At 42.7% G+C, this 16,959-nt stretch overlaps 1 protein-coding gene across 1 annotated transcript in view; it reads right to left on the bottom strand.

The window, feature by feature from the left end:
• The window catches only part of DOCK1 (dedicator of cytokinesis 1), a 478,132-nt gene that overhangs the window by 329,212 nt on the left and 131,961 nt on the right, over positions 1 to 16,959 (bottom strand). Inside the window, exons 17-23 of the mRNA XM_077258384.1 lie at positions 15,745 to 15,848; positions 14,012 to 14,195; positions 13,018 to 13,115; positions 12,109 to 12,198; positions 9,526 to 9,626; positions 7,787 to 7,921; positions 6,433 to 6,541 (exon numbers count right to left, since the gene is read on the bottom strand). Coding sequence (XP_077114499.1) covers positions 6,433 to 6,541; positions 7,787 to 7,921; positions 9,526 to 9,626; positions 12,109 to 12,198; positions 13,018 to 13,115; positions 14,012 to 14,195; positions 15,745 to 15,848 — 821 coding nt within the window. The remainder of the gene's footprint in view (positions 1 to 6,432; positions 6,542 to 7,786; positions 7,922 to 9,525; positions 9,627 to 12,108; positions 12,199 to 13,017; positions 13,116 to 14,011; positions 14,196 to 15,744; positions 15,849 to 16,959) is intronic.

The following is a 16,959-nucleotide window of genomic DNA, read 5'->3' as shown; positions in this document are numbered from 1 at the left end:
CAACCCCTCAACCCACCAGAATTCTGTTTGGTTCCCCTAAAGTATTAAGAAGTAGTTCAGGCACAAAGAACAATGAGCTTCACATGTTTGGATTAATTATCTCTTTTTCCAGCCTTTTCTGACTATTTAAGACCCTCCCCAAACTTGTGAACAGCACTCAAACATGGTCAACATGGGAAAGACAAAGGAGCCTTCCAAGGCCATCAGAGACAAGATCGTGGAGGGTCACAAGGCTGGCAAGGGGTACAAAACCCTTTCCAAGGAGTTGGGCCTACCTGTCCACTGTTGGGTGCATCATCCGGAAGTGGAAGGCTTATGGAACTACTGTTAGCCTTCCACGGCCTGGACAGCCTTTGAAAGTTTCCTCCCGTGCCGAGGCCAGGCTTGTCCGAAGAGTCAAGGCTAACCCAAGGACAACAAGGAAGGAGCTCCGGGAAGATCTCATGACAGTGGGGACATTGGTTTCAGTCAATACCATAAGTAACGTACTCCACCGCAATGGTCTCCGTTCCAGACGAGCCCGTAAGGTACCTTTACTTTCAAAGCGTCATGTCAAGGCTCGTCTACAGTTTGCTCATGATCACTTGGAGGACTCAGACTGACTGGTTCAAGGTTCTCTGGTCTGATGAGACCAAGATCGAGATCTTTGGTGCCAACCACACACGTGACGTTTGGAGACTGGATGGCACTGCATACGATCCCAAGAATACCATCCCTACAGTCAAGCATGGTGGTGGCAGCATCATGCTGTGGGGCTGTTTCTCAGCCAAGGGGCCTGGCCATCTGGTCCGCATCCATGGGAAGATGGATAGCACGGCCTACCTGGAGATTTTGGCCAAGAACCTCCGCTCCTCCATCAAGGATCTTAAGATGGGTCGTCATTTCATCTTCCAACAAGACAACGACCCAAAGCACACAGCCAAGAAAACCAAGGCCTGGTTCAAGAGGCAAAAAATCAAGGTGTTGCAGTGGCCTAGTCAGTCTCCTGACCTTAACCCAATTGAAAACTTGTGGAAGGAGCTCAAGATTAAAGTCCACATGAGACACCCAAAGAACCTAGATAACTTGGAGAAGATCTGCATGGAGGAGTGGGCCAAGATAACTCCAGAGACCTGTGCCGGCCTGATCAGGTCTTCTAAAAGACGATTATTAGCTGTAATTGCAAACAAAGGTTATTCCACAAATAATAAACCTAGGGGTTGAATAATAATTGACCCACACTTTTATGTTTAAAATTTATAAAAATTTAACTGAGCAACAAAACTTTTTGGTTTGTAAGATTTATGCATCTGTTAATAAATCCTGCTCTTGTTTGAAGGCTCTAACTTATTTGCATCTTATTAAACCTGCTAAATCTGCAGGGGGTTGAATACTACTTGTAGGCATTGTATATATATATATAAAAAAATCCTTCTCACCCTCCCAATGGGGGTGGTCTTTTTTGTCCTTTCTCATTCTCTACCAGAGGCCTGGGAGTTTGAGGGTTCTGAGCAAGATCCTAGTTGTTCCCAGCATTGTGCTTTTCTGGACAGAGAGTTCAGATGTTGTTCCTGAGATCTGTGGTCACTGCTCCAAGTGCTCCTATCACCACTGGAATCACTGTTGCCTTCATTAGGCCAAGAAAATAAATGCCCTGTTCTCCAAAGAACCATCCAAGGTGTACTCTCAACTACAGAGTAACAGCACAAAGACAGCAACTCCACCAATAGCAGAGACTGAACAATACTGGAGGAACATATAGGAGAAGGAATAAGAACACAACACCAGTACAATGTGGCTGCAAGATCTGAGAATGAAGCACACCAACCACCTAGCGCGAGAACCAGTCACCATTACAGAAGCAGACATCCAGCATTATGTCAACAACATGAAGAGCTGGACAGCACCTGGCCCAGACATGATCCACACCTACTGGCTAAAGAAATTAACAGCGGTACATGAACGCATGGCAAAGCAAATGAACCAACTGCTAGAAGCAGGCCATCACCCAGATTGGCTAACACAAGGAAGAACAGTGCTGATCATGAAGGATCGTCACAATGGAACAGTTCCATCCAACTACTGCCCAATAACCTGCTTTACAACATGGAAACTCCTGTCAGGCATCACAGCCACCAAGCTACAGAACCATATGAACCAGTACATGAATCCAGCTCAGAAAGGCATTGGGATCGACACCAGAGGCTCTAAGCACCAGTTCCTAGTAGATAGAGCAGTCGCTCAAGACTCAAGATCCAGACAGACCAATCTCAGCACAGCCTGGATTGACTACAGGAAAGCCTATGACTCAACGCCACACACATGGATCTGTGAATGCTTGTCCCTCTACAATGTCAACAGGAAATTAAGAACCTTCCTCAGAAACTCAATGGGGCTATGAAGAACAACATTGGAAGTCAACTCAAGACAAATAGCACAAGCGACCATCAAATGCGGCATATACCAAGGTGATGCACTGTCGCAATTGCTGTTCTGCATAGGCTTCAACCCCCTAATCTTCAGGCAGATAATTACAGAGTCTGGCTATAGATATAAGTTCAAGAGTGGAAGCTCCATCAGCCACCTCCATTACATGGATGACATCAAGCTATATGCGAAAAACGAAAGATATCAATTCACTGATCCACCTGACAAGGATCTACATGGAAGACATCAGGATGTCCTTCGGACTGGAGAAGTGTGGCTGGTTGGTAATAAAGAGAGGCAAGGTAGTCAATACTGATGGTGTGGAAGTACCAGCAGGGCATATAGATGTACAGACATGCTACAAGTACCTCGGCATCCCACAGGGATACGGTAACCATGATGAGGAGGCAAGTAAAGCAGCAATGTCCAAATACCATCAAAGGGTAAGACAGGTCCTGAAGAGCCAGCTCAATGGGAAGAATAAAATCCGCGCCATCAATACATATGCCCTGCCAGTTATCAGATACCCTGCTGGCATTGTGTGCTGGTCAAAAGAAGAGATGGAAGTTGCAAATGTGAAGACATGAAAGCTCCTCACAATGCATGGAGGTCTCCACCCCAAGTCTAACACCCAAAGATTGTATACCAACAGAAAGGAGGGTGGTCGAGGCTTGATAAGCATCCAAGCCACCATCATGGATGAAACAAGGAGTATTCAGGAATACATCAGAAAAATGGCACCAAAGGATGAGATTATGAGAGAAAGCCTAATGTTGCAACAACAACAGGTCTGGAAGGAAGAACAGGAACATGAAGCACCATGGCAAGACAAGCCGCTGCATGGGATGTACCATCAACAGATAATGCAGGTGGCTGAGAAGGAGAAATCCTACCAATGGCTGGAGAAAGCTGGACTCCGAGACAGCAGGGGCACTAATCATAGCGGCACAAGAGCAAGCACGAAGTACCAGATCCATAGAAGCTGGAATCTACCACAAGGTGCAGACTATGCAAAGAAACCTCAAAAACAGTCCAACAATAGTGGCAGGATGCATAATGCAAACAAACAGCGTATACCGAACGCCACAACCAAGTAGCGGGAATTGTATACAGGAACATCTGCACAGCATATGGGCTAAGTCCCACAAGGTCCAGGTGGGAGACCCCAGAAAAAGTGGTCGAAAATGAAAGTGTTAAAATCCTGTGGGACTTCAAGATCCAGACACATAAGAAGGTGTTGGCTAACCAACCAGACATTGTGACAGTAGACAAGGATCGGAAGAGTGCAATGATAATAGATATGGCAGTGCCAAGTGACAGCAACATCAGAAAGAAGGAATATGAGAAGCTGGAGAAATACCAGGGCCTCAAGGGAGAACTAAGATATATAAATAAATATATATATATATATATATATATATATATATATATATATATATATATATATATATATATATATATATATATATATATATATATATATATATATATATATATATATTAGATGGTGGCCCGATTCTAACGCATCGGGTATTCTAGAATGTGTATGTCCACGTAGTATATTGCACAGTGGCATAGTATATTGCCCAGCCACGTAGTATATTGCCCAGCCACGTAATATATTGCCCAGCTCACGTAGTATATTGCCCAGCCCACGTAGTATATTGCCCAGCCCAAGTAGTATATTGCCCAGCCACGTTGTATATTGCCCAGCGACGTAGTATATTGCCCAGCGACGTAGTATATTGCCCAGCCACACGTAGTATATTGCTAGTGACGTAGTATATTGCCCAGCCACATAGTATATTGCCCAGCCACGTAGTATATTGCCCAGTCACGTAGTATATTGCCCAGTCACGTAGTATATTGCCCAGTCACGTAGTATATTGCCCAGCGACGTAGTATATTGCCCAGCGACGTAGTATATTGCCCAGCGACGTAGTATATTGCCCATTTACGTAGTATATTGCCCAGCCACGTAGTATATTGCCCAGCCACGTAGTATATTGCCCAGTCACGTAGTATATTGCCCAGCGACGTAGTATATTGCCCAGCGACGTAGTATATTGCCCAGCCACATAGTATATTGCCCAGCCACGTAGTATATTGCCCAGCCACGTAGTATATTGCCCAGCGACGTAGTATATTGCCCAGTGACGTAGTATATTGCCCATCGACGTAGTATATTGCCCAGCGACATAGTATATTGCCCAGCGACATAGTATATTGCCCAGCGACATAGTATATTGCCCAGCGACTTAGTATACAGCACAGAGCCACGTAGTATACAGCAGAGCCACGTAGTATATTGCCCAGCCATGTAGTATATTGCCCAGCCACGTATGTCACAGGTTAAAAAAATAAAAAATAAACATATACTCACCTTCCGCAGGCGCGTTGTAGTTCTGTCGCCTGTGTGGGGTGCAGGCGGCAGCTTCCGGTCCCAGGGTGAGATGACGTCGCGGTCACGTGACCGTGACGTCATGGCAGGTCCTTGTCGCGCAGGACCTGTGATGACGTCGCGGTCACATGACCGTGTCGCAGTCACATGACCGTGACGTCATGGCAGGTCCTTCTCCCAGACTATCCTTGCCACCGGAACGTGCTGCTTGCATGGACCGGCCGGAGCATCGCGAGAAGCGGGAAAGGGCAGCTGGAAGGTGAGCATATAATGATTTTTTATTTTTTTAAATTATTTTTATCATTAGATGTTTTTACTATTGACGCTGCATAGGCTGCGTCAATAGTAAAAACTTGGTCACACAGGGTTAATAGCGGCGGTAAAGGAGTGCGTTACCCGCGGCATAACGCGGTCCGTTACCGCCGGCATTAACTCCGTGTGAGCGGTGACCGGAGGGGTGAATGCGGGTGCCGGCCACTGAGTGCGGGGAGTAAGGAGCGGCCATTTTCTTTCGGACTGTGCGCATCGCTGATTGGTCGTGGCAATGGTCGTGGGCGTTTTGCCACGACCAATCAGCGACTTGCATTCCATGACAGACAGAGGCCGCGACCAATGAATATCCGTGACAGAAAGACAAAAGAACAGACGGAAGTGACCCTTAGACAATTATATAGTAGAGATACATATATGGTATATCTCAATCAGAAAATGAATGAAAAGGCAAATAAAGAACAGAATACATACAAAATAGAAAAAAAAAATACCTCAAGTATTGCGGGAGGGGGGATTTGATAGTAAGGGAGGTAGCAGCAGGCTGTCAAGCACAATGTCTATCATTCCTTGTACACCATATTTAGGTAATAACAGGCACCACTTTATACAATTTTTTAATTATTAATATTTTGTTGAGTCACCGCTTTTTCAAAACATGAATGGGAGGAGCATAACAACTGATTTACTTTAATTTAAAGAGGTTGTTCACTCCTCACACAACCCCTTCGGAAACCCCATGTGTCCCCTAAGTAAAATAATAACACCTATGCTCCCCTCCTGTGCCGACGCTGGCACTGGCATTCCCGGGGATTGCGTGACATTGTTATGTCAAGCAATCCCTGTGGTCAATCAGAGCTGGCTTCATGCTTCTCTCCTTCAAACAAGTCAAGACATCTGTAGGAAGTGAGAGCTGCGGCTGCTCGCTCATTTCCTCCGAATATTAGTTACGTCTGCAGGAGAAAAGAGTGAAGCCAGCACTGAATGGATGCAGGGATCATGTGGCATAATATCACACGATCCTCAGTAGAGCGAGTGCCGACAGGGGAGACAAGTGTAAGTATTAATATTTAAAAGGGGAAGGGGAATAATAAGGTTTTAGAAAAGGTTAGCCGAGTAGAGGAAAACCCCTTTAATCCAAAAATTGTCATAGATGTTGGATCAGACGCCATAATACGGTGAATGTTTCAGAGGATAGGGTGCCGTGCAGAGGGAGCGTACAGTGCACCAATTAATCTTTGGAACCATGGGGTATTTTGTCGCCGTCACACAGGCTTTGTGGCAGAAATGCATCTATTTAACTCCTTAGTCACACACCATATAAAGGAAAAGGACCTCATTATGTTGCAGCTTACCTTTACTATGACGGTCTGGTCGGTCTGGCTGCTCGTCATCTCATTGATGGACTTAAAGAGCTGCAGCAAGGACTCCATGAAATCCGCTTCGCCCTTATTTTCATACAATCTGAAAAGGAAAATTAATTTATCATTCCACATAAAATCTTGCAATTACACATGACGGCAAGGATCCAATTCAATAAAAGCACATTATAAATCTAAAGCGACACACGAATTTAAAGGGATTTTTACATCCTGAAAAAAGATTTATGGCTAATCATAGATGCAGATCCCACATACGAGACCTGCATGCATCTTGAGTACTAGGCTTTGACGTTCTAAGCAAAGAAATGGTCATAATGCTCATTCATTTGTACAGAAATTTTGAAAAACGCCTGAAGTGCACATATTTAGGGGTAATAGAAGAAGGGGGTCTGCCAGTATTAAGGCCGGCATCTAAAAGCCACTGTAGAGAGCAGCTATAAAGAGTGGAGGACCCAGAACATCTATGCAATACATGGTCAGACCATTGATATAAATGGCAACCATGCAATACCACTTTCTCCTGTGGAAGCGTTGTAGGGAAACTGAACACATTCTTCCAGGTTTCCCCAAAGAGCACAGCTTATTTTAGGAGCTTCTTCACAGAGGAAAGGGATAGGATCTCTAGTGCCAACTTGTGCGGATAGCAATTTTAGAAGTCAATGTTAACTCTTTATGGATCCTAGCCACATAAATTTAAGGGGTTGTCCACTTTTAGGGCCAATATATATTTTTTGTATTAAATGAATGCATTTGGGGCTAAAAATCATTTTTACAGCTGGATTTCAGTAAGAATGTTGCACCAATTGGCTATTTTTTGTCTCTACATTCAACTTTGATGTGGTCTGTGGTCATAAATTAGTGGAGAGGATCTCAGAAAAATACAGATAAAATAAGAGTTACAAAGTGATGAATTCTCAGTTATTCTGAAGCCAGACGTCGACAGCGCTACACTGACAGCTGGATGGCAGCTAGTGCAACATTTTTAATGAAACAAAATTACAAAAAAAATGTTGTAGTTCAATTACACCCAGTATATAAGCGGGAAAAAAAATTATACTCAGAGGCAGAAAACCCTTTACAATAATGTCAAACGAGTATCTTCTCCAAAATGAAAAGACCTCTGTTTTTGCCCCTCATTAGTGCAATGTTCTCTTCCTCAGTGAAGACACTTCTTGCATATTTCATTTTCCAGGGAGAACTGCATGGCCTTTAAGTCTCCCTGCCCCAGTTTGGCAATCTCCTATACTTTGCCCCTTAGACCTCCAAGTCGTAGGACACTCTAAACTACTTACCAAGGTAACATCAGAGGATCGTTCAAAATACTTACTGAATAAACAAAATTCTGGAGCGGACGATGAACTTGAAGATATATTCCAAGGCTTTCATGACCTTGAAGACTTGTTCTGTTATGCCAGGTTTATCGGCATTTTCCACGTAGTTCCTCAACACTTTTATCAGTTTTCTGGAACAGATATGTGGGCATCCACATTATTGATCATACTTGGCAGGAATACGGAGTAAATAACTATAAATCGCTAATGGATAGTAAAAGGCTGGAATATCAAAGCTATTAAGCAAAGACCTTGTACAAGTGAAGGATTGGGTCTCTGCTTCCTTTCTCATCAACCCTGCGGCTTTGCATGCAAATTTTATTCTATAGCACTAGAGCACCAAAAATGAACATTAACGCAAAAACATGCTAAAAAATATTTACCGTGGTGTGTACACTGCTCTTATCCAGACCTGTCTCTCCAAGCCTACTACCAAGCCCACATTTGCCACATCCTGCAGTCCGAGGGCCCATAAAAAAATGAAATACCTGTTGGGCTTTGGACTCAGCCAAAAGCCGCCAGAGGAAGAAAGCAGCTGACAGAAATCTCTGATGGCGGCTTATCTCCCCTGAGAATAAAGGGATCGGGCGTTTAAAATTAATCTGCTCAATCCTTCTCTTCCCCAACATCATCTGTCACGGAGAAAATAAAATCTGCCATGTACTTGTATCCTGATCGTCAATAGTTTCCCCTTATTCAGGCTCTCTCTCATTTTCAGTTGTTAAACAGATTCCTGCTCACCTGTCTATATTTAGCACATGCTCAGAAGCAGAATGGAGGACATGATACAGCAGTACTGAGCAGTGTAGCTGTGAAACAAGCACTGGGATAACATACAATACTGCTAAAAGCATCAGCACCACCCGCCTACATCTCTGCCTCTCCTTGTTGTCTCCTCCTCACCATAGATGTCAATATGCAGCTTTAATCTGGTCCTTCAGTGAGATGGCAGTCTAAGTTTCATTCACTGGAGGATCAGTTATAGCTACACATAAGATGTGTTACAAAGTTTACTACAGTCACTATTTTTTGTTATTGTAGTCTTTTTTAATTTTTATTTGATGAGTTGTAAGGTTTCCATCATTTTGGGGTCCCATAACTTATAGATTAACACTTAGTGGGGTAGAAGGGACATAAAAACATACATTTTGATGTTATAAATTATGGGTTACTTTTACTCTGCCAGTCGGTATAATTCTGGTGATATTAAATTTATATAAATACAAATAAATAAGGTGTCACATAAAAAAAACAAAAACACAAAACTTATAATCAATAGGAAAAATGTACTTAAATGTAAAACTGCATCAGGTCATTAACAGGAGAAGGTAACCCTGGAAGAGCCTGCTGCCTTTATGAATAATTTTAGACCGGTGAGTTTCAGAGTCAGACGTGGGTGGGAAAGTTATATAAGCAGTCTGGTGCGCTACTCTATTGCATCGAGGCAGCAAGAAAAGGAAAAAGAAAATAAATCAAGGTTAAAAGTTATACCAAGCTCTCAATACCCTACATCAAACCTATTGAGATATCAAATTAGGAATATGCAAGTGTAAATCAAACTTTTCCATTCTCCGAAAACCATGCATCTATTTGCATTTTTTTTTTTAAATAGGTCAAAAACTAGTGATGAATTTTTAAAGCTCCGACAGAGATATTCCAGCGGCTCTTTGGGCATCCATGTATCCAGCTCACACTGTCACAACTGATGTATTATTAGGGGAATGATTAAACCTACGTGTAAGCCAGGGTTGCGCTAAAGTGCTTCTTTATGTAAGTTTCCAGGACTGGGTTGAAGTGTTGAAACTTCCGATCTGCGATCAGACCAATAATGAATACCTGCAAGAAAAAAAAAAGTCTCATAAATAATGCACGATCGTAGGAGGCACATCCTGAGCCGGGGAGCATTCTGACACGGCAGCATATGCCTACAGCGCAGGATGTCCATTCAGAGGGAAAAATCAGAAATTCAGAAAGGGAGAAAGTATACCCAGACAACAGGCTCATTACATATTAAACAGCGTTTTGTAGCACTGACAGATCCTCGGCAGAAAATTATCTATTCTGCACACAGTATAACACTGTTCACAAAGTTGGCAAAACTTTTTGGGTTTTTTCGGAGATTGTTGTTTTTTTTTTTACAAGTTTAGATTATATGGGGTACCATCGAGTTTCTAAATGGTGGTATGCCAGGGGTGGGTAACTCCAAGAGATATGTTGGCTTAGTCGATTTTCCCGCTATTCTTAAAGATGTTGTTGTGGCAGAAAGGGTCAATTTGCAGTGATGCCCTATTTTTTTTTGTTTGTTTGTTTTTGAGGGGGTTGGAGATTTAACATTTAATCCGGTAATCACTAAGTATTTTCTAATCGCTGAAGGTCTGACTGCTGCTACATCCAGTGATCCAGAGAACACGGCTCTGCAAAGTCCCGCCTAAATGGGATGGACAACGAGAACACGCACCTCCGCTTTATTGTTTATAAGACTAATGCAAAAAGTTGAGTGTTGTCCCTCCGCCATCAGCCTCATAGAAAATAATGGAGTGGTTGTGTGAATGCTTAACTTTTCCCCCATTCAGATAGGGCTCCCCAGAACCGTGCTCTGAGCAGCCCTGGGGGTCCATGTGGTCACACCACCCATGATCAGTAAGTTATCCCTTACCCTACAGTTGGGGAATAACTTCTAACCTTGGGAAAATCCCTTGTCTAGATTTGTTAGAGAAGCCCAATCCATGGGGTCGCTGAGGATCCTGAGATGGGGGTGTGAAGTCCCAATATATTCAGAAGTCACCTCATACTTGGCCGTTTCCATATCATCCACTTACTTTAATAGAACAAGACGGTACACTTCAGCAGCAGAAGCAATCACATCTGCACTCCTCAACATTGAAATTGCAACACCAAGAAGGAAAATTTGGGGAATTATGAAAATCACAGGAAGGATAAGAAAAGATATGTTAATTATAAGCATATGATAAAAAAAATGGAAGCAACATTTTCAAAACATCTCGGTTTGTTCAGTATCGAATATGGGCGCCACATGCAGAGGTCCCTTTACTTACAGCTTTGGCTGCTATCAATAAGGTTATTAATGGTCGTCTTAGGAAGGGTCTGTCCCGCTGAATGGACTCTCTCAACTGGACAATGTCAGGTCACACGTTGCTCATCAGACAAGCCACTAGCGTGGTTTAAACGTGCTCCCATAGAAGTCAGCATCTACAGACTTGTCTCCCATCGAGCATATCTGGGACGTCATTGGTTGGCAATTGCAAAGGAAGCTGCCAGCAGCAGATCTTGATGATTTCCCCATTTGAATTCAGCACAACATAATATTCTTCACCATTAATAACCTCATTGATAGCAGCCTCGGCTGCAAGTATGGGGTGGGTTTGAGTCGGTGTGGTGTCCTGCGTATACTGGTATGTTTACTTTATTGTTCCATATGGCATGTTTTCAACTCTGACTAACCGCTACCTTTTTAATGTCAGTATGGATTGTTGTACACATTTGGCTTGATGCGTTCTATTTGGTACTACTCTGTATATTGTGCAGTGGACGCCACCCTGCTCTTAGCTCCCATGTTATATGTTGCCACATGTTTCCCTATTTATGACCATGTTTTTTTTTTCACTCTATATATTTATAATACATTTTTCATATTCGCATTCACTTTGGACTATGGCACTAGTTTTATTCAGTGGTTTTGTCTCTAGTAAGCATTAGTGTGTCCCACACATATCCATTTACAGGCTTGTTATATGGGATGTTTCCCTCTATTAGCATGATTTTACATATATACTATTGGCTGCTGTGGTTGCTTTATTTTCGGCTGCAAGTATGGGGATTTCTGCAGGTGGCGCATATACTCCATATTGAATAAATCAAGATGTCTTGAAAAGTTGTTTCCATCTTTTCATCATTTGCGTATTACTAACATGTATATCCATCCCGTGATTTCCATCCTTCCCCCACTTCCCTTAAATGTTTAGCAGTGTATGTTTGCAGGATCAGTAGCATCCAAGGTTAATTCTGATTATAACATTGCATGAAAAGCACCATTATTTTAACCATTCTCAGGTCTCCGTTAAAAAGGCACCAAAGTGAATCTGCATTTTATACTCTCTCCCTACCATATGATTGCTTTGTATAATCTGTACAGATTCCGGTTTTAACCTGTGTTACCATTTTTATTTATACTACAATTTCCCTTGCAAAAGTAAAACAGATTGCAGATCTGTTGAAGAAGACAAATCAAGACAGCAGATCTCCAGCAGCGAACACATACTCTGCTCTTTGTCGTCTTGTTTCCTTTGATATAACTTACCAAAGCATCAAAGACTAATATATCAAACGTCTCGCTCTCAGAGTTTTCCATTATGATGTTAAACAACGCATCCAAAGTGTCCTGCAAGAACTAGAAATGATAAAGTTTGGGTCAAAATCCATGCAAGTGATCCGCAAGGTTATCCAATACATGAAGCAGCCACGATGGGGCGAAGTGCAGTTGGTGCAGCTTGTCAAATTCACTTTCAATGGTTGCTCAACTTCTTGAAAAAAATTGATCCTTATTCCCTGAAACTCTTGCGGCCATTATGAGCCTATTCAGGTAAAATGCATTTTTATTTGCAAACCAACACCGCCAACACTAAACGCATTTGGAAACATTGAACAGCAGGTCAGCGCAGTTTTCAGAAGCCCCATGTGGCCTTGCCCTGATACGTGCCTCCTTTTATGTCATGAGTCTGATTGTATTTGGGAAATTAAATATGCAAATGGTCTAAAGTTCTACAGAGGAGCATGCATGACTTATAAGTCTGGTCACTCTGAGAAGTCACTCTCCACAAGGAGAAATGTTACCCCTTAAACCTCAGTCCAGAGCCTCTCACCTAGCCAAATCAGATCTCATACTTTACACTGATGAAGGGCAACACCCCGAAACACCGTATCTGCAAATTAAGATTCTGGTTTGGCTTTCATCCCTAGTCATATTGCAAGGCTTGTTAAAGAGTCGATATTGACTTGTATGATTGATGCTTCCAATAGGTGGCACTATAGAGTTCTAGTCCTCTTCTTCTCTGAAGAGGCAATTTGCATATTAAATTTCCCAGAGGAGCATGCATGGCTTGTAGGTCTCTTCACTCTGAAATACAAGGCCTTGCTTGTCACTCTCCACAAGGAGAAATGTTACCCCTTAGACTCCAACCTTCAAATTAGAATTAGATTGCCAATTTACCTTAACGACTTCGCCTCCATCGACAATCATTAACTGCTGTAAATTCTGCTGTAGTAGGTTTGTGTTCGAGCGCCATTTCAAGAGCCCCAACAAATCAACTAAAAAAGGGAAAAGAGGATCATCAGGTTGCGCTAGAACAACAAAGTAACAAGAATAACAGTGTCCCAAGCAGCTACAACGTTGCATTTGTGAAATGGAGATGTAGACAAATGCACAGGTTGATACAAAGATGTTGCGAGGAGGACACCACAAAAATATGTTCTATGAGCCAGGATTATGTCTCATCCATTATTCAGGATGCTTTGAGGAAACGTGTAAAACAGAAACTAAAGACAACCTCTATCTAAATGATCCATGGTCATCACAGTAAGCACCGACTGTTCACATCCCACTGTGCTGCCCAGGAGACTGGTAGCTGCAGGGAGAATAGAGCATCATTTTCTCCCTTCAGCCGCACGTCCTGTTAGACTGCCACATGTTTAAAAAGGTATTAACCTGCAGATGACCACTAAAGGCTGCTGGCAAAGTGAATTTTGCTTTGTTTTTTTGTTGTTGACAGTTTCCCCTTTAAAAGGGATTGTAGATAGCAAATTATCACCTATGTCCAGGATAGGCGATAAGTATCTAATCACTGGATTGGGGTACCCAGTTCCCTTTCCAAGTGAGAGCGATGATTAAGAAGGGCACATTCACACACTGCGTTTTTACTGCATTTTTTACACAGCGTATTTGGTGTATAGAATGTGCAGGGTTTTATATCACCAGCATAATTAATTATATTTCCGGGATATCGTGCACATACAGCGCGCCGTATTTTGAGCCTTGGTGCATTTTTTCCAAGATGAAACATATCAATCACCGTAATTTGGAGTTTTTTACGCACCCCATTCTCGTGATTGGTAGTGACACTTAGTACCTATCCTACATTGCGATCTTGGTACAACTGCTGTAACGGCCCACCATCTTTAAAAGTCCTAATCCGCCACAATCTTACCATTCTGGGTGAGTTTAGTGGAGCAAACAAGAGTAGATATTTGGAAAGAGTCTTTGCTAATAGTACAGCTCCCCAGATTTTGCATGCTCTTCCCTGTGGCCGAGTGTCCTTTCTCTTCTAATTCAATCTTTGTTGCAGGAAGGCCAAGGTAGGTCGCTGCGTCTTCAAGTTTCTTTGCCTCTGCCTTTTCATGCAATTAAAAAAAAAAGCAAATAAAGTAATAAAGATGAATAAATAAACATCCCTACACTTAATATCCGCTACGTCAACTCTAACTAAATAGTCGTCAGCAGCGGGAAACGTCCCATTACAATGTAGTCTCTAGAACGCCGTGTACTTACCGGAGAATTCTCTCCGGGTACACCAATACTATAGTCACAGCTACGATCAGCCGCCGTACCTCTGCCACCATGAATAAACTGGTTAATTACAACAGTAAATTAATCCAGGACTTGTGATTCATGAATCTGTGCTACCAATCACCGGCATCCAATTAAATGGTAAAATAATGCACCATTTACTTTCTGATACACGTACGACGATTAATGACGGTGTAACTCGCAAATCTATTTTTTTAATATTAGCGACATTTATTGCATAATCGGATCATTTCTTAAAGTAATAATGCTAGCGATATATTACCAGACAGAGAATGTGGAAAATTACAAATAACAATCAGACGAAGCGGGGTTCCTGCAGGAAAGCTCATAATATGTCTTTATGCTACACTTCCAGTTTCAAGGATATCCCCTTCGGAGAGTAAATATGGTGATGCACAATGGAAAAATAGTATTTAAAGTCAAGGAGGATGTCTAACACTTAAGATATCGATGACCTATCCTTTTGACTGGTCATCAATGGACGTCCGATGGCGGGCACCACCAAGACCGGTTGTCAACAGCTCCGTGAACAGTGCATGGAGCTGGAAAAGCAAAGCTCTGTACACGGTGTAGTTCTGCAGCTCAGCCCCTATTCTACAATATCAGTGTATCACTGAACATAGACTGCAGAATAAGTTAACAGCGAATCTATCAGTAAGCTCATTGCGACAGCGGCGGGGTGTGTAGCCTTTATCTCTCTCCTTTTAAACTTTCTTCTATGGGGTCTGTGGACTCATATCCACTACTGAGGAGAGAAAGTGCTCGGATAAGGTGTTATCCAAGCATGCTCGTGTGCAAACGGAGTATCTTCGGCGTGCTTGAAAAAAATATGTTCGAGTCCCCGCGGCTGTTCAACAGCCGCAAATCATGCAGGGATTACCTAGCAAACAGGCAATACCTGCATGCGCTGCGGTTGTCGAACAGCCGCGAGACATGCAGCGGCGGTGACTCGAACAAATATTCCGAGTACGCCGCAGACACTCAGTTAGCACCCGAGCATGCTAGAATAACGCCTTATCCAAGCACGTTCGCTCATCACTAGTGACCACATCAAAGTTCAACTGGTCTTAAATCTGCTTAGATCTTACCATCTGCTGACGAAGACCACCAGAGTGGAGGCACAGGTAGAGATAGGAGTGGGAGTAAAGTGATAATGCTTATTTACTTTATAACAATCCATAAAGTTCTCAGAAGTCTTGAAAATCTCCCTTTAAGAGTTATGATAAGATGCAAACTGAATACAGGCCACACTAGAATTACACATACTACTTCAATGAAAAGGTCAGTATGTCCACCTGAGGGTCTGGATCCACCAACAACCATCACTTTGTATAAACCCTATTATTGTGTTACCTTGTAAACTATCAGGTCATGTTCTCCATCTCTTAGTGTTGTTCCATCGTATCTCATAAGTTTGACGAATGCCACAGCGAAAACTTTCTCAGACTTATCTTTGGCTATGGAAGAAAGAGAGAACTGTACAGTACTACTAAAAGCGTAATAAGTAAATACATGCCAGATGACTTGCACATGAAACATTAAAAAGGTTGTCCGAGACTTACATATTTATTTACAGTAAGTATCTTAAAATTAGTAAATTACAATAGTTTTGTCCATGAAGGTAATTACTATTGAATTAAAATAGCCACAGTCTTTCTACACTGAGAGAAACCTGTTCTAGAATATTAATAACCTGTGAGCGTGTGTAGTAGGAAGCTTGGAAACTGCTTTCATGTTTAGGAAAATGTGCTCATAGTGGATATTATGATCAGATACTGAAAAGACCAGGAGTGAGGCAATAAGAAGAGGCTGCTCACACTGCTGTCCACCCTCTATCTGATCAAATACTAGACATACCAGGGGTGGTGAGGTAAAGAGACGGTGCTCACACTACTGTCCTCCTTGTCTATTTGACCTAAAACTAGCGATACCAGGAGTGATGAGATAAGAAGAGGCTGCTCACATTGCTGTCCTCCCTGTATTTGATCAAATACTAGCGATACCAGGGGTGCGGAGGTAATTAGAGGCTGCAAACACTGCCGTCCACCCTATCTGATCAAATAGTGGACATACCAGGAGTGTTGAGGTAAGAAGAGGCAGCTCAAACTACTGCCCACACTATCTGATTAACTCCTAGAGATACAAGGGGTGCTGAGGCAAGAAGAGGCTGCTTACTCTGCTGTTGCCCCTTTCTATATGATCTAATACTGAAAATATCACGGGTGTTGAGATAAGAGGCGGCTGCTCACACTGCTGTCCACCCTGTCTATCTGGTCTAATACTGGAGATACCAGGAGAGCTGAGGTAAGAAGAGGCTGCTCACACTGCTGTCCATACTGTCTATCTGATCTAATATGGTAGATACCAGGAGAGCTGAGGTAAGGAGAGGCCGCTCACACTGCTGTCCACCTTGTCTATCTGATCTAATACTGTAGATACCAGGAGAACTGAGGTAAGAAGAGGCTGCTCACACTGCTGTCCACCCTGTCTATCTGATCTAATACTGGAGATACCAGGAGAGCTGAGGTAAGAAGAGGCTGCTCACACCGCTGTCCATACTGTCTATCT

The sequence above is a fragment of the Ranitomeya variabilis genome, chromosome 4 (genome assembly GCF_051348905.1).
Source record: "Ranitomeya variabilis isolate aRanVar5 chromosome 4, aRanVar5.hap1, whole genome shotgun sequence".
Classification (NCBI taxonomy): Eukaryota; Metazoa; Chordata; class Amphibia; order Anura; family Dendrobatidae; genus Ranitomeya; species Ranitomeya variabilis.
This window is presented reverse-complemented; position numbering and strand designations above follow the sequence as displayed.